The sequence below is a fragment of the Lissotriton helveticus genome, chromosome 5_1 (genome assembly GCF_964261635.1).
Source record: "Lissotriton helveticus chromosome 5_1, aLisHel1.1, whole genome shotgun sequence".
NCBI classification, from domain to species: domain Eukaryota; kingdom Metazoa; phylum Chordata; class Amphibia; order Caudata; family Salamandridae; genus Lissotriton; species Lissotriton helveticus.
In genome coordinates this window covers 1,537,856,354-1,537,874,470 of record NC_136065.1, presented here as the reverse complement: position 1 = coordinate 1,537,874,470, position 18,117 = coordinate 1,537,856,354, and the positions used below count along the sequence as shown (strand labels likewise).

The following is an 18,117-nucleotide window of genomic DNA, read 5'->3' as shown; positions in this document are numbered from 1 at the left end:
CACTCTATCTATCGCCCTCACTCTATCTATCGCCCTCACTCTATCTATCGCCCTCACTCTATCTATCGCCCTCACTCTATCTGTCTATCTATCGGCCTCACTCTATCTAATCGCCCTCACTCTATCTATCTATCGCCCTCACTCTATCTATCGCCCTCACTCTATCTATCGCCCTCACTCTATCTATCGCCCTCACTCTATCTATCGCCCTCACTCTATCGCCCTCACTCTATCTATCGCCCTCACTCTATCTATCGCCCTCACTCTATCTATCTATCTATCGCCCTCACTCTATCTAATCGCCCTCACTCTATCTATCAATCTATCTATCGCCCTCACTCTATCTATCTATCGCCCTCACGCTATCTATCTATCGCCCTCCCTCTATCTATCGCCCTCACTCTATCTATCTTTCTATCGATCTATCGCCCTCATTCTATCTACTTATTTAGATACTGATCGCCATCACTCTATCTATCTGTCTAGCTATCTATCGCCCTCACTCCTATCTATCTACCTATCTATCTCGCTCACTCAATCTCTCTATCGCCCTCCCTCTATCTATCTATCCCACTCACTCTATCTATCTATCCCACTCACTCTATCTATCGCATCACCACAGCATCACTAAGGGGCACAACAACATCACTATGCGCTACCACAACAACATCACTATGCGCTACCACAGGATCATTGAATGCCACAGCATCACTAGTCGCCACCACAACATCTCTCAGCCCCACCACAGCATCAATCTGTGCAACCATTTACCAACAACTGGGTCAAATATGATCTCTCAATGTTTCAAGCTTTATTACAAATGTCACAAAAAGAGGTTAGTATTTCACTTCTGTTCTTGGATTTTCGTCACAATAAAATACACTGAACATATTCTTCAGAAAAGTTATTTACAAAAGTTTAAGCTATTGCCATTATAAATTACAATAACTTTTATTTAAGTATTAATTATTAAAAAAATTCAAAGCCATTGTTATTTGTAATATCAATACATCTAAGTCACGTGAATACAACACATATTGCATTACAAATGCTATAGGTGTCACAAGTTATAACTATTGGCATTGTAAATGACAAAGCTATTATTTTTGCTATTTTCAAAACCAACACATATATAACAAATGTGTCATTTACAATACCAATAGCTCAAACTTTCCTAATGCGAGACCTTATGCATTGCAAATGCTTGTTTTATGAATGTACGCAGGCTGTAAGCTGAGCAAAGACTTTACAGGACTAGCTCGCTGTTTACTCACCTGTTCAGATAATGCCTCCAGTGACCTTTTGACCTGACATTGTGGACAGTGGTTTTATCCTTTGCCTTCCCTCAATGTGCATCACTTGGAACACTTTAAAAGACCTTCCCTATAAAGGCATGTAGGTTCATCAGTCAGCTAAAGCCCATAGACGCTTAGACCCTTGCACACGCACCTTTTTAGCAATAACAGCTTAAGCATTTTAACTAGCCTTTGCTCTGACGCAGTTATTATTCTAATTAAAAGCACATTGCAATTTAACTGTTGCGCAGGTCTATCCGTTGGCTGGAGTATTTAAACGCCTAGTCCTTTTAACATGCAGCTTTAAACAACAGTCTTGATACAGTTCTTATTTTATCCTAGGCACACTCCACTTTCACAGGTTCACTGTTCAAAAAATCTGCTTAAGTGAACCTGTAACGCCTTGGGGCAGGAGGAGTTCACCTAGAAAACTGGTCACACTCTATTGGCGCATCTCAATTTTTATGCACACACCACTGGTCAGGACTATTGGTAGCAACAGGCTTGGGGCAGTTCCACCTTAATCTACAGGGTAGGTAGTGAGGTCCTTTCCAGGGTTCCGTATTTTAAAGGCCGATGGCGATTGCACCACATTTATGTTATATATGTTTTTAATGCATTTACTGTGTACTGCAGTGCAACAGTTTTGAATAAGCAATAAATACTAATTACTTACAATGATTATTATTAGTGATTGTTAGTGAGTCAGAACTGTTTTTTCTCACTGCACTGGATGACCCTTCTAAACAGTAGACCAGTTCTATAAAATAATGTAAAACATTCTTACTCCAGCGTTTACCTGGACTCTCAACTGAAGTCTTTTTCTGTGATTTTAATATTTGGACTAATATTGAAGGTAGTACCTCAGCTGAAATTTAAGTCGATACTTAGCTCCTGTTTGGATTTCATGTAGGTCCTACTTACAAAGTACAATTTAAACTCAGGCACATACTCTGCAAATTTTTAAAACATGCCTCCTATCGTTACATCGAAGACAATTTGTTAACGTCATTCCACACAGCGCTCCACTTGAAGTGGCACACGTTATTACTAATGCTGTACAAATTATTGTACATCCATTTAATTATATTCAGCACATGCTTCCATGGTGCTAGGGTAGTCGAACACTATTGTTAAGCATTCTCCGCTCCAATAGGGACACCGGCTGGGCTTAGGACACTGAAAAAAATAGGTTTGCCATTTATCAAAGTGGATTTCTGAAACCTGGATCACTCTGAGCTGTAAAAGCATTCCAAGTGATATCTCATTTAGGCGGTCACAGATGAGCAAATTATGTCACACTAGTAATAGAGCAACAAGTTTTTGTGTGAACACACTCGAAGCTAAGTAAGGTCTTACCTGGAATAGGGTGTTTGCACCATGCAACCGGGCTGGACTCAGTGGTGCCACAGGACTGAGTGTGCTCCAGAAGTGAATACTAGACAGGAGAGGGCTGGGTGTAAGTAGGATCGGTGTCTGAAACACAAATAGCAGAACTGGTAATGTTAATGTCAGCATTATACCTTATTTTAGACAGCAGATAGGAGACTTGCAAATAAACTGAGCAGTCGATAAGGCGCCAACAAGAACAGAACAATGAAATAAGGGGCTTGGCAGAAATCTAGCTCCTCCATACACTTGAAACACTAATCACACAAACCATGCAGTTACCAATGTGCTTAGCAGACATCAGTACAAAGAACATAAATACCTGTGTCCTCCAATAATGACATTACAGGTCACAAACATAACTTGAGACACAAAATACAATTTACACAGACTGGGGTCCGTAGTAGACATGCCAATAAAGACTAGTGTGTTAATAACTCTGGCTGAACCGGTGGTAGTGATCTGGTTGCCGGATGTGGGTGTGGCTTACAATCTAGCGTGTCATCCTTAAATGCAGCAGAACATGAAATTCTGGGGGCTGACGGTATTGACAATTGGACCAGTTGGTTCGGCAGAAATCTCAGTCTCTGTTTCTATAAAGTGCGCTGATGCCCCCTACCGTAATAGGAGTGCCATACAGACACCATACGTCGAGGAATTAGGTATATAATAGAACAGGCATTTGCAATGCAATAGGTCTCGCATTTACGTAAGTTTGAGCTATTGACATTGCAAATGACAATGCCTTTTATTTTTAAAACATAAATAAAAGGCATTGTCACTTACAATGCCAATAGCTTAAACTCGTGTAAATGAGAGACCTATTGCATTGCAAATGTTTGTTTTTAGTTACATTTGTACGTGTACCTGCAGCTGAGATTTTTGGACAGTGGACAACATTTTTATTGGCCTCTCAAGAAAAGTGTCCACCACACTCCTGCGTGTATAGATCGGTGCGGCTCGGCTTATCTTTTCACTGAACTTCTCTCAATGACAGAAGACATTCTAGGGTTCCATGTGTTACCTATATGGTAATCCAAATCTGCACCTCACATTACTTCTGAGAGGTCTCCAGACTAATCTCAGCCCTCCCCTCCCTGAAATCGGTTACTCCGGACAAACAAACCACTGTCCCAGACCGACTCAAGAACCACGGAGGCAGATGCGCCAGATGCAGGGCTTGTCCCTTTGGAACACCTGACGGACCACCTGCACGTCCGAGACCTGAGGAGGAAGAGTCCCCACGTTTCTGAGCGCCCTCTCCGCCCCTCCTCTCGGCAGCTTTCCCGATGGCCAGAGGCCTTTCCACCTTACTCGGCCACCCCACTATCTGAAAGATTTGCAGCCCAAGACCCTCTAACCACAGTGCATACCTTCCGGTCCACCAACGAATGTCGGTGACCAGTGCAATACAATACTTTTCAATGTTTATTCATCCATTCATCCGGATGTTACCACCTTTTATCCTCTGGTGAAATACAGCACGCTTGCACTGATTTGCGCTTCGTTGCTGTGTCAACTAGTTTTCCCCATGTGCACCTTGGCATCCAGGAGCAAAGCACCCTGAGGCCATTTCTAGCCTCTAGTGCTGTGCAAAACTATTAAATAAATGGACACGTGAATGTGTGTGTGTTTGAGTGTCTACATGTATTGTATTGTGTTTGTGCATGCATGTTTGCGTGTGTGCATGTATACATGTATGTGAGAAAACGAGTGCATACACCTTCCTGTGTGAACATTTTGCACACATGCATATTTGCATTTATATGACTGTACATGTGTTTCCACGTTTTGTGCATATGCACGCTTGTTTATGTGTGCGTACCTGATTATCCTGCATTTGTTTCCTTCTATGTCTGTGTGATTATTTGAGGGCATGTGTGCACGCGTTTACGTTTGGGAGTATGCATCTGTGTATGTGCACCTATGTAAATGTGTGTCAATGTTTATGAGTAACTGGGCAGTTGCACGTGTGAACAATAGTGTGTTTATTTGTTTGCTTGTGTACTTGTCTATCTACGTCTCTGAGGGTGTCTTTTATTAGCAACCGAAGCCGGTGGACCTGTGTTGTGTGTTCGCGCACGTGTGTACCTTTGTAGGCTATACCGGACATCTGTGCTGGTTGCGCCATGAGCACGGTGCTAGCTGGCAGCGCCGGGATTTCCCTGCTTGTAAAACCCACCTCTTCCAATATCGCTCATAGCCAGCCCCTCCAGCACTGGGACAGCTCTGCTCACTGGGGTATAATGGAAATTGCCTTATCAGAGGCATGAAAGCGGTGGTTTGCTTTGTCTCCATGAACATGTTTAAATGTGCTGAAAGGAATCATTAAACGTGAAAGCCCATTATTAGCGTTTTACATGAAGGCACAGGGCCATCCGGAGTGGGTAACCATTGCAACAGCAAGGAAGCTGGTGCAGGTTCAAGACTCAGACATGGAAGAGCCCTCCGGCCCCACCACATTATCGAGCCACCTCTACAACTTTCACACCAACACATATCCAAGGCAGAACTTTGAGTCACATCACCGCTGCATTGGACTGAACGGGTGACGCAAGAGCTGGCGTTTGTGTCTGAAAGCGCTGCGCGTTCAAAGTGAAAGTGGGCATGCGCGCTAAATTTCCAATCATGAGCCAGCATTTGCCACAAATCTAACCCTCCCACGTCACGGCAAACCAAGATGGCATCGGCCTGTCCAGATCGGCCGTACTAAAATTGGACAGGACGGTAACCAAAAAGCCTGTGTTCCAATCAGGCACTATCGTTTAACAAACAATGACGCAAACCAATGGAAAAGAGGGGCGGGGCTCCAAGTCCTATTCCAAACTGTATTGATTCCAAAAGGCCCTCGCATTGCGAGTGCAGCGCATGTGTGCTGTTACGCCAAGCGAGACCTAAAACCAGGGAAAAAAGAAACTGCAACTGATTGCGAATGACCGTCTTGCGTAGTGTGAGGTGCTGCTGTATAGAGGTATTATGACTTCCGAGTCTCCTGTCGGATTTATGGTGTCATCTTTGGTATTTAGAATGTTAGAGTAACACATAAGTCGGGTCCCTCTCCGGGTGTTCAAAGGTCATGAGATGCTCACTCCGTCTACCCCAAGCGCCCATCTGTTTGCTGCGTCTCTAGCTAGTTTTGACAGCGCACAGGGGTGCCGCGGCGCACAGACTGGGAACAGCTGAACCCAGATAGTATCCTTTTGGGAGTAGTGCTGTCATCAGGAGTGGAAGGTCTTGATAGGTAGAGATCGGGATCTGGGCTGTCGTGAGGATCTGCATCATGAGTCCCAGACATCTTGAGAAGGTATGGAAAATTGATCACCACTCTCCATCCCTGTGAGCGAGTGAAGTCAACCCTACGGTGATTCAGTAATGTGGTGAACTGGTGAAAGCTGTGATGAGCAGGTGTGCACAATAGGCAGTGGTGGTGTACTGATGTGCTGTGGGCTGGTGGCCTAATCCTCCTCCTTTTTCTTTGGCAGAACAGGAACATCAATTGTCTCCTGAAAAGATAGTTGCCTTTTAGCAGGCGGCACCCCTGAATGGGGAGGCCTGATGACGATACGTCATGTAGCAGTATAAATCATCAGATGTTTTTAACTAGTGTCCAATTCTTGATGAAGTCTCCAGAATACTGGTTGCACAGTATCTGGAGAATGTCTCGAAGATGTATGTTTTTCGGCTCTGGTTCCGGTTTAGGAACGGGTATTTTTGGTGAGAAAGGTTTTGGTTCAGAGACTGATTTACTCGGTGCCGAAGTGGAGTGTTATTTTGGTTCTGAGGATTTAGGTGCCGAAAGTCCGCCTGAGGCGGATATGGAAGGTTTCGGCATTGAAGGTCAGCTCGAGTCCGATGGTGAGGGCCTCGAATCGACAGCCTGCTTTCGAGGCTATTTTTTCATCAATGTCCGCCTGAGGCGGATATGGAAGGTTTCGGCATTGAAGGTCAGCTCGAGTCCGATGGTGAGGGCCTCGAATCGACAGCCTGCTTTCGAGGCTATTTTTTCATCATCCAGCCGTGACTGGATGTTTGGAAACAGCTGCTTGGTGCGGACCATTGCCCGAAGGCAGTGGTGACCCAACGACAGTCCTTTTCTTGTGAGATGGGTGAGGCTTTGCCGGCACCGGCTGTGGTCAGGTGGAGGGGGCACAGCGCTCACAAGTTGTTGCCCTGGAGTGATGTTGTGTAACTCCATGCCAGACCCAGAGCTGTCGTCTGGAGAGGTGTTGACTTCATCTGCAGCCGATGGATGTGCCTCTTTGGATGCATCTCTACCTCGAGTTCTGGATCTTCCGAACCAAAGAGGTCTGGTATATCATGGAAGCCCTGTTGAAATATTTCTAACCTTCTAGCCCTTCGATCTCAGAGTTTCTTTTTAGATCGAAAAGACCTGAAAACCTCACAGGTTGCCTCCTGATGTTCAGGAGATGAGCACAATTAACACACCTGGTTTAGGTCGGTGCATGGAAACTTGGTGAGACAAAGGCAAAATCGAAAAGGCATCCATTCCATTACCAATTGGACGTCCATTGGAGTGAACGAAGAGAAGTTCGACCCTGAAGGGCCAAGGCCCAAGGGGGCCACGGTCGAATAGAGTTCGTAGGACAAATTTGAAATTGATAGTATAAGGAGGGAAACAATGTTCACACAGTGATAGAAAACAATACGGACTGTATTAGAAAGAACCTGGCAATGGTATCAAAAAGGAGCAGCGGAGAACATGTCCGAACCCAATGGAGGGAGAGAAAGAAATCAATGGAGTCGAGGACCATGCACATTGCAAGCAAGAGGAGTCACTACACTTTGTGACTCAAAAGACTTCTTCGAAGAAAACAACTTGCACACTTCCAAGCCCAACACAAAAAAAGTGGACTCAGGCTAAGCATGTGAATCTACAGCCACACATGCCATCAAATATAACATTGACTGCTTTGTCAATTCCACAATGGCGACAAGTTGAACTACCACCTAGGAGCAACAAGGTAGATGAGTGAAGTGTCTTCTGTGAAGCTACTACTGATGTCAAAGAAAGGAGAGATCTCTTCAGCCCAGTTGCATTCCTATGTCACTGCGCTCGTCTACCGGTGTAGAGTAGCGTCACTGGGACTCACATGTTCCATGGAGAGCGACATCATATTTTTTATAGTCGAGCGGGGAGTCAATCCCACTGGTGAGACATAGTGCCCGCGCAGGAACACGTCCACTCAGCCTCCATTTGGTAGAGGATGGTGTGTTGGAATGAGGCATTTACAGTGCTACGGTCCACCTCGCAGTTATAGCCTGCGTGTGGAAGGAGGAGGCGCCACCCTGCCTTCAAATCAGCAGAGACTGTTATGTGCACTCTATTCTCAAGCCTTGATGTTTGCACTATATAGCGAAAGAGTGCCACCTAATGATAAAACAGGGATAAAGGACAGGAAGGAAAAAGAGGTACTGTAATTTCATTATCTTGCCAAATGTATGCCGGAGGCCTTGAACTTGTAAAGCGTGAGGCTTCAATTCTGTGGATTTCTAAACCCTGCACAGATGTTACCAGTAATGGTGGCATGATAAATTATAACAATAATTATTTGGACAACTACATTTATGCACTTGGTGCTGCTATTATACCATCAAAGCAGAACACTTTAGCTTGGTACTCAAAGTGCACTTGTCTCTGCCACATCACCTTCACAACAAAGTATAATCTGGGGAGTTATTTTTACAAGAGAAACACTGGGTGAGTTCCCATACACATCGAGGCACTAACTCAGTGGGATTCTGTGCACGCCAACAACGTAGACAATGGTGTCTATCTTGATTATTTTAACTTATTTTTCAGCGCAAACTGTGACAACTTTAGTCATTTAGGATAAGCCATGTCCTCTGTTGCTCCACCACCATCCTTCTACAATATGCTGGAGAGCTGTCCATGTCTTGGGAGGATTGGTACGAGTTCTTTCTGGCATATGTAGAAGTCCTGGAAGGAGAAACTGCACTGCCACACTTAAATTAGCATTACTGAAACTCATCCTAGGGATGCATGAGGTCAAGAACTTACCCCTGTTAGAGGCAAATACAGCTGTTTGTTTAGACTGATGATATAAGAAATAGTTGGGCTAACAATACGGGTGAAGCGCAAGTGCAGTTATAGTGCATTCAATGATTCTACTTTAGGGGACATTGTGAATCAAAAGAAGGGTATCTAGCGGTATTAAAGACCTTAGCAGGATCGGGTGATGTTGAGCATATAAACTTTGAACAGGTTTGAAGAGACCACAATTTTCATGAGGTGCAAGAAGAAAAAAGGGCAGGTTTGCTTGTACTTAACAATGAAGACAGCTGTCAACATAGCAAAATGCATGGAGAATTCAGAGATATATACATTCAAGAAATAAGAGACAGCTAATATAGTGAATGCTATAATTAGAAGGCAATATAGAGAGTGGGACAATGTAAGGAGCACGGAGAAGTAACTAAAGCCTCAGTGCTACAGGTGGGGCAGTTTTACCCATGTTGGAAATTTTAGACATCAAAAAGGATGAACTCAAGAAAGGTCAATATGGTTACATGGGAAGAGGAAGGATAAGATGAGACTCTTAATCGTCAACTAGTACTTGGTGTGGGCGATCATAGGTTTCAAATGTTAAAGTGGTGTAGAAATCCACATTATGGCCTCCTGTGCCTGGTATTTTATAGCTGTTTAGATCCGTATGGCCGAACAGGAAATTGACCCACACACAAGTGTGTGGATGGTTGGGCATGGTTCCCAGACTTAAAGAGAGGCATCAAGGAATTATTCCGTAATCGAAAGGAAGTTACTTGCATGTGTCTGGGCCTCGGAACACTACAGACTATTTGTTTGAGGAATTAAGTTTATTATCAGAACCGACTATAACCCCCTAGCCAACAACTTATGGCTGGTGGAGGGAGAATTGAACAGTCCACTTTGACTAGGTTAGCAGCCAAGTGGCAAGCCTTTCGTTACCTGGTGGAATTTCCTGGGAACATGGAATGTGCTTGCTGACTGCATGTCTAGAATACTACTTATTGATCCTACAGATTCTTTGGAAGGTGAAGTAAAGTTTGAGGTAGTCTTCATTTTGGCAGACGTGGAGAGAGGAATTATTTTATAACTGTTGTTTTTGTGATTGAAGGCAACGGGGGAGACGTATCGAAACAGATACGGAGCTGAAAAAGATCTTGCATTGTTCCAAGTCAGGATGGCCTGAGCAGCAGAAGCTGAGTGGAGAGTTGAAAGTGTATTTGAGGATAAGGAACGACCTTAATGTGAAGCATGTTATTGTATTTAGAGGAGAAAATATGGTGTCTTCTTTCGGTTTGAGAAGGAGATTTGAGAAATGCCATGAACGGCATTTGTTTATATCTGCCACCAAAAGGCACGCCAGAATAATTTTGTGGTAGCCTGGTATGGACGAATGTGTGGATAATTGGGTTACTCACAGTACTGTGTGTTAGTGGCAAGTCGGACTTACACTGTAGGATAGAGTCGAAACAGGTGGATGTGCTTGGGCCTCAGGATGTGAACAATGACAATGTTTTCCTGGATGTTGATTTTTTATTTGCAGCGGGAGCAGCTGGATCAGGTAAGATGGTAGCTGAGATAAGCATGGATGGTATCCGTGAATGTCGATGTACTTCTTTGCATCAAAGTAAACAGAACAAACATCTTTCCAAGAGCTTGATGGGATTTGTGTTGTGGTCTGGATGAATTGAGAAGCATCGACAAAAATGTTTTTAGAGTCAGGTTGCGTACAGGTCTAGAAGCTAACTTTGTAAAGAACAGGGAGATGTGTAGTAGCAAGCTGGGTGCCCAAATGAGTGCGTAACTTGGTATATGGTCATTGTCCTCGTGGAATATGGCAGAGGGTGAGATTTGGAGTTAGGGATTGATGCGGGGTGGTTAACAATTGGACCGATTGGTTGGGAGCTGCAGCGGCATGGCTACACATGGGCTGAAGCAGTCTGTATTTCCTAAACTTGTTGCTTATTTGCTGTGAAAGTTCTTAAATTCCACAGAAGCACAAACCAAAAAAACACATCCTCAAGGAAACAACCAGCTGAATATGAAATTCCAGGTAACCACCACAATATTACCCAACACATCGTAATGGAACCTAAGAGGTTTGTATAAATCATTGCCAAGAAAGTACTGGGGTTGCATTGTTTGAGGTCAAATAACTCTAGATCACTCACCTGTGAGAAAAATGCTGGTGTTAGTGATGCTGTGGGCAGGGAGGGGCTAAGGATCCCAAGTGGACTCGAGTCACTGCCTGTGACAACAAGAGTTGGAGTCAGCTCCAACCCCTTGGGCTTCTTGGACCTGGCAGTATGATTCGAACCTTCTTTTCTGTCCAACAGGTATGGCACCTCTTCATATATCTCAGGGGACAGATTCTGAGACTGCTCCAGCTGCTGGGAGGCCGCAGAGTCTAAGTCAGTGTCAATGACCAGCTCAGAGTTCGAATCCGGGGGAGGAGAAGGAACACGCGAGGGGTTCTGTTCAGCAGACGCAGCAAGAGGAGAGTTTGAGAGAGAATTAATTAGGTCATTTGTCAGAGGGGGTGTTCTCGGTGGTGTCACTTTAAGTGGAACTAAACAATCCAAGGCTGTCAAAGACTCCTCAGATACAGGCAAATTACCACCAGAAGACACCTCTGGGGATGCAGCTGGCGCGGACCTTTTGTAGGGCGTTGTCACAAACTTGATGACTGACGGCATGGTCTCCTGAGCGCTAGTTTTCTTCTCAGCCAGTTTCCCAGCTGGATTCTCCATTTTGATGGACTTGATACGTGTTGTATTGGATGAACCTAGAGAATTGAGGGTGAAAGAGGAATACAGACCAGAGTGAATATAGTCGTTTCGGCCTGAAGGTTTGGTGCTGGGCAGGGGAAGCTTCTCCTGAGAATCATTCTCTTGGTCTTTCCTGGTACAGCAGATCGCCTCTTTGACACCCATCTCGAGCTCGGCATCAACTTTCGCTAGACTCATGGGATCCATAGTTAAAATGTCTGGGTATGAGACGAATCTGTACACAAACTTCTGCCCGTTCACCTTTTTAATAATATTCTGTATGTAGAAAGACATACAAATATATAAATTAAAACACTTATTCACAAATGCACAATTATATATTATCAGCTCCCTTAATAGAAGGTATTTCGTCATTAACACTATTTTGAGTTTGATTGGTACTGCACACACAACCCCACCCCCCAAGCACCTTGAGACCTCAACGGGTGAGTAGTGCGCTTTACAAAAACCTGATTGATTTTGTTTTTATCTGACTGTGTATATACATAGGTTTATGAATGGTTGCACCCCCACGGATGTGGGGTGCGTCCCCCGGGCTCCAATGAATGTCCTTCTATTAGGAAGGTTTCTTCAAGGTAATCAATAATGTAAACAAAAGTTTTTCTGTTGAAATATTTATATTTATCTCATCTTGTTGTCATCACAAGGATATCGAGTACTTAGTTCCTCATTGCATTTCATGATTAAACATGAGCTTTACGAGAACGACCAAACATTTCAAACGAGATATCCCTGGAAAAAGGCAAGCTCAGTGCCGAAATGCATTGGGAATGTTTAAATGTTTAATCATGAAATGCAATGAGGAACTAAGTACTCGATATCCTTGTGATGACAACAAGATGAAATAAATATAAATATTTCAACAGAGAAACTTTTGTTTACATTATTGATTACCTTGAAGAAACCTTCCTAATAGAAGGACATTCATTGGAGCCCGGGGGACACACCCCACAACTGTGGGGGTGCAACCTTTCATTACGTTTTACACTTCTCATCAGAGAGTGATACCTCGGAGCACCATACAACCAAGCAAATTACAATTAAACACGTAGTGCGCCCATCAAAACCCTTTTTGATATACCTAGGTTTAAACATGCCACAACTACATACTTATTTAAGTATTTTTAAATGCCTGAAAAGCTTTTTGCTATTCTACAAAGTCAGTCTGTCTTAGGTCAACCTCACAAAACAATTGTTGATAAAGCCAATAGGTCTAGCCATATATGTGCACTATGAATATTACTTGTTAAAATGGAAACAGTGCCATAGAATAAGGTAGAGCACTACTGCGTCCATTTTGCCATACATAAAGTTAGAGTGTTAATGACTGTCCAGTGCACCATAAAATATTAAGAGGAAAAGCCACTGTTGGAGGATTTTGTTGTAGGGATGGCATTTGGGAGTGCAGACTATAGGTAAGGAGCACTGGTCTGCAGCACAGAGGGCTTTAATGTTTCTAGCTGTCCAAAACGGATTCACTTCATGGCTTATTATTAGCAGGGGAAGAAAAGGGGTCCCTTTCTTTTATAGCAGCTGGTGCCGTGAAGGTGCTCCTTTTTTATGGGGAGGAGGGCGGAGGGTTTCTGGTATGGCCTGAGTAATGCAGCCATGCTTTTTAGATATGGCTTGTAAAAGGCATTGGGTGGTTAATGGGGTTCTAGCATTTTTGGTAGGCACTGTATGATTCTTTTTTTTGCCCGCAGTAGCAAGTTCCCCTGAGGTGTTCTTTTCTGAGAGATGTTGGGTGTACAGGCGACATGTTTCTTGTGGCAAAAGTAAGAGGTGAAAGCAGGACACATTATGCTTATGTTTCTAGGATTTTGGAAGAAATGTTTTTACGAGAAGTCTTTCTTGTCTTCGAAGTCTTTCTTGTCTTTGTGTTAGACAGACAAAGGTGTTTAAATTGAGATTTTTTTTGTGCAGTTCCTGTGTGTTGAAGCCGAGACAATGAAGTTCCATTGGTTGCCCCCATTTTTAATCTGTTTTGCAGCTGAACCTATAGGGTGGTTGATAGGCCAGAGGGATACTGTGCATACCAGCACATTAAGTGGCATTGTGATAAGAACTCTAGAGTTAATGTCCATTTACATTGGGAAAAAGTTTCCTACAAAAGTCTTAATAGATTTGATAGATAAATCACAGAAGCAAACCAGGATCGCTGTTCTTCGTGACTTAGTTATGTATAGTACAGCTGGCACTGCACGGCCACACCATACTTCTGAGGCCAGACTTGCCTTAGAAATTTAGAGCGCTTACCTTCTTAATCTTTCTTTTTTGCAACAACAAAAAACGGTTTGACACATCCAAGACCCAGTCTGTCATCCTAAACTAATTCCATTAATTTACATTGACAGTGACTGCTTAATAATTTGTAGTTGATAGTTACTGGACACAATTCAGGCTCTAACCCTTATTTATGCCACCCTGACCTTACCTTCACATAGTAGTAGCGGAGGGCTCGGCTGAGTTTGTCATAGTTCATACTTGGCTTGCTCTTCCGGATTCCCCACATCCGGGCCACTTCTTCTGCCTGCAGCAGTTTGAACTCCCCGTCACTTGATGTCCAGCATATTAAGTGCTTGTTCTGGGGCTCCTGAAGAAGCTGAAGGAGGAACTGCCAGAGGGTGATAGTATTGTCCATGACAGGTTCTGACATTAGCTAATGGAGAGAATGAAAGACAGGACAAGCAATTATTGGTAGACTCCTGTTTTAAGACATCTGTACTGGCTGCGAGTTCGAGCATGAATCACCTTTAAACTCTCAACCACATAACAGACAGACATCTACAGGTGCGCCTCATAATATAAATACAGTAGGCCCCCGAGCTTCAAAACCAACCAATACTACATCATCCAGACTCTTACTTAGAAACCACAATTCAACTTCCTTCAAATAACCTACAACATAGATCAAACATCAAACACTATGGAACAGCAACCTATGATCCAACACACAGCACCATATTATGCACCAAACTCCACATACACTTGTCCACCTAGACCGTTGTGTAGACACATAAAAAACGGCCTATAAGCCTTATGGTTTTACTTTTCAGATTTAGAGTCCCAAGCTTTAGGTCAATAAACTGCCAGTTGATGAGGGAGGCCTGGCAAATAAGTTGTGGCCCCCAGAGGTCACCTTTAGCCCTTGCCTATTATATATGAAGATGCTGCTTTTGAAGTAGCCCTATGCTCCAAAACAGAGGCAAGCATTCAAAATACTATTAACCAAATCGAGAAAACAGCATACATTCCAACTTCCACAGACCTTATATTCAAAATGTTAAAGTTGTAATGTCAATAAAAGTAAAGGGTCAGTTTGAGTGGGACGGTTGAAAACCTTGAAGGCAGAACAGTTTATGGAACATTAATTTAGCTCTAGCAACATTACGTGCTTTCCAAATGCACAGTTGTAATCACAGCTGAGGACTGGATCTGGCCTGTTGGGGCAAATTCATCACACTTAAATAAGAAGTCTGGCAAACCAGTCCCACATTAACGAGGAAGATCACAGAACAAGGGAGAAAGACCTCTCTGCAACAAAAGATTGGTACAGAAAACTGTACAACAAAAGGAAGGGATGCAGACAGCCACACACTAATCCACAAGTTAGGGTATCTGGCTGGTCTTACATACTAAAAACAACAAAAGCAATGGCAAAACCAATAGCTCTCGCCTAAGCGGCATGGAGTAGAGTGGCGGGGAGAGGCATAGGGTAGCATGAATGGGGTGAAGTGTTAAGTAGAGTGGCATACAGTACAGTAGGGTACAGCACAATGGCGTAGAGTGGAGTAGCAAAGAGTACAGTGGAGGAGAGTGGCAAAAGTGGCGCAGAGTGATGGCTTAGAGAGGCATGGCACAAAGTCGCATAGCGTATAATGGCATTGAGTGGCATGTAGTGGAGTGCAGCGGGGTACATTAGAGGGGAGGAGTGCAGAGTGGAGTTACAAAGAACGGAGTGGTAAAGAATGGAGTGGGATGATGTGGCGTGGAGTGGGGTAGAGTGGGGTCAACTGTAGTAGAGTAGAGCATAGTGGCATAGAGTAGAGCGCCATAGAGTGGAGTGGCATAGAATAAATTTGCATGGAGTGGTGTGGAGTGGTACAAAATAGCATAGAAGTGGAGTGCCATTATGTGGCGTGGAGTGGCATTGTGTGGCCTGGAGTGGCGTGGTAATATGTGATATGGAAAGTTGCCCAAGTTGCCACTGAATTGCCAAATAGCTCTTTTTTTGATCTGATGCATGAGCTTGTTAGTATGTACAATGCTTCTGCAAGAACAAATAAATGTGTTTTAGACTGCATGGGCAAGTGGGAGAGGAAGCAACATACATTGTACCGGTTGTGGATAAAGGTCTGGAACAAAGTGGTGGTACTGAAAGGAATGGTACCCGAATCATAGCATGATCAATGGACGACGACTAATTAAGCTGAATCAATCTGTCTGTGGTCCATGCTCCACAGAGAGAAAAGGAAGTACCATCCTGCATAAGCTGGTCAATTAGGAGGCAGCACAAAAGAATGACAATGAAACCAACAAATGGTAAGCAATGGGCGGGCTCCAAGTGCTTTATTGTAAACTACACTCCTTGCAAGCGCATGAGCTGTGCAGGCAAAACCTAAAAAAGAAAAGTTTAATGTAGTTATTGACCAGAGAACCAGTACATATCACTAGATGCTGACCCATAGCTATATTATGTGCCAGAAACACAGTAATGATTGACGCTCTCTAAAACTAATGATATTAGCATTTCATTACTTCCAAAATGCAAATGATGCTATTACAACATCATTACAACAGACAGAACAAAAACAACCGAAAACCTACATCAACTAAAAAGTCTTGCGACACATAAATATGACAAAATTTGGCACAAACAAAATCTGAAACTCAAACATATTGGAATCTATGCACCAGTTAAAGATGTTACTTACAGTAAAGACATTTTGGGATGGCATTCTAAAATTACGTGCCTCCAACGATAAATTATTTCACATTGTGTGCGATGGATGTGGTAGTGCTGCTCTCTTCTCTATTGCTGTCCTCTTTACATGGGGTGTGCACATATGTAGTAAAATACTACGTTCCAAATACTCTAACTGGTAGCCCCGCTGGCAACATTTGAATAGATGTTTAATACAGTGTAGCACAGCCAGTATCAATTGCACCTCAAGAAGCATCTCACACAACCTTGTGGCAGTTGTCTACAGAAACGGCATTCTGTGCAAAGTAGAAAGACAATATCAATCATTGGAGGCAGATCTCTGCTTTGCAGCAGAGTAGCAAGTGAAGTGGCTGCATTGCACTATTCAGTCAGTGAGACAATGAGGTTTGCTTCGCCACTCAGTGGGGGCATATCTTAGAATTGGGATCTTCAAACTGGGTGGAACGCCCCCCCTCGGGGGTCCTCAACTGTCCTCGGGTGGGTGCCAGGCTCTGGCCAAATGAAGCATTATGCGGACAACAGTGCTTTGTTTTAAGAAGAAAAAAAAAAAACGAGCAACAGTAAGCGAACATCTTTTGTCATTTATATCCTAGCTGGTAGTATGTGTCAAAAGGGAAGACTTCAAATATTCTTCAAAACCCCCACCTCAATTTCTAATATTCACACTGTGGATACTTGTATACATTAGCACGGTCTGCCTGACCAGAATAGTAGGTTTGGTAATCATATATTTGATTGCATTTTTAAAACGGTAACAGAACTTAACTGCAATGTTTTAATAAGTCTAGACATATTTAAACATAGCCAATTGAATAGAATAATTGTGATTTTCTTCACTGGAGGCGTGGCATTTAAAAGTTTAAAGGACACTGCCTTGGAGGTACAATAGCCATGAATGTATATGACATCACTAATAGACTGCCACAGTCCACAAAAGGAACTAAGAGCCATCATAAAGCACGAAGCGTTGCAACAAAAAAAATAAAAAAATAAAAAAAGAGTCTGCCGTCTCCAGTGCAAACCAATGAAAGTATCGAAAAGTAAGCCAGAATGAAAAAAAAGCAGACTGTAACCAAGTGACCCGCAGAAGGAAGTAGCACAAAGAGAGACTTTATTTTAAAGTTGAGGTTAACAGGTGCGGTAGGGCTAACAAGACCAACCAAAGCAGGCACCCTCCTGAGTCACCCTAAGCTTTAAACTGGAGGGCACATTGTTGCCGGCACCATTACTCACTCAGACACCTCTTACAACTTGATAGCAAAGTATATGACATTAACATCAATCTGTTTGCTTTGATGTCTTTTCTTCCTCTTAAGCCACGCCAGCATTTGTTTTTAAAATGATAACTAACTAAGGAGCAACTGGTTGGCCTAGCACATGGTCAGACTTAAGCTTGTTCAGCTAAAGCTGTTGAAGCCCTAAAGAGACTCCTGAAAGGTCGAGTTGCTCTAAGGCTGCCCTTGCTGGCTCAAAATTAGAATTCTAATGCAGCTGCCCAATAGAAGCACTGACATTTGTCAAAGATCAATGGTAAGGAGATTTGAAGACTGATTTATTTCCCTCTCATAGTTCGATTTCTTATTTAAAGAGGTGTAATTAATTGAATCTAACTATTGTTATCAATAGAAAACGGTCCTCTGGAGCCTGATAGCTGAACTGAGATGTAATGTGGCA

General features: G+C 43.3%; 1 protein-coding gene across 3 annotated transcripts in view; it reads right to left on the bottom strand.

Moving 5' to 3' along the window:
- The window catches only part of ELK4 (ETS transcription factor ELK4), a 294,888-nt gene that overhangs the window by 262,618 nt on the left and 14,153 nt on the right, over nt 1–18,117 (bottom strand). For all 3 annotated transcript variants that reach the window (XR_013594930.1, XM_078644593.1, XM_078644592.1), the window contains exons 2-4: nt 13,933–14,157; nt 10,881–11,753; nt 2,655–2,771 (exon numbers count right to left, since the gene is read on the bottom strand). Coding sequence is in view for 2 of the 3 variants with exons in the window: in XM_078644593.1 (XP_078500719.1) it covers nt 2,655–2,771; nt 10,881–11,753; nt 13,933–14,154 (1,212 nt within the window). In the remaining variant the exon portion in view is untranslated. The remainder of the gene's footprint in view (nt 1–2,654; nt 2,772–10,880; nt 11,754–13,932; nt 14,158–18,117) is intronic.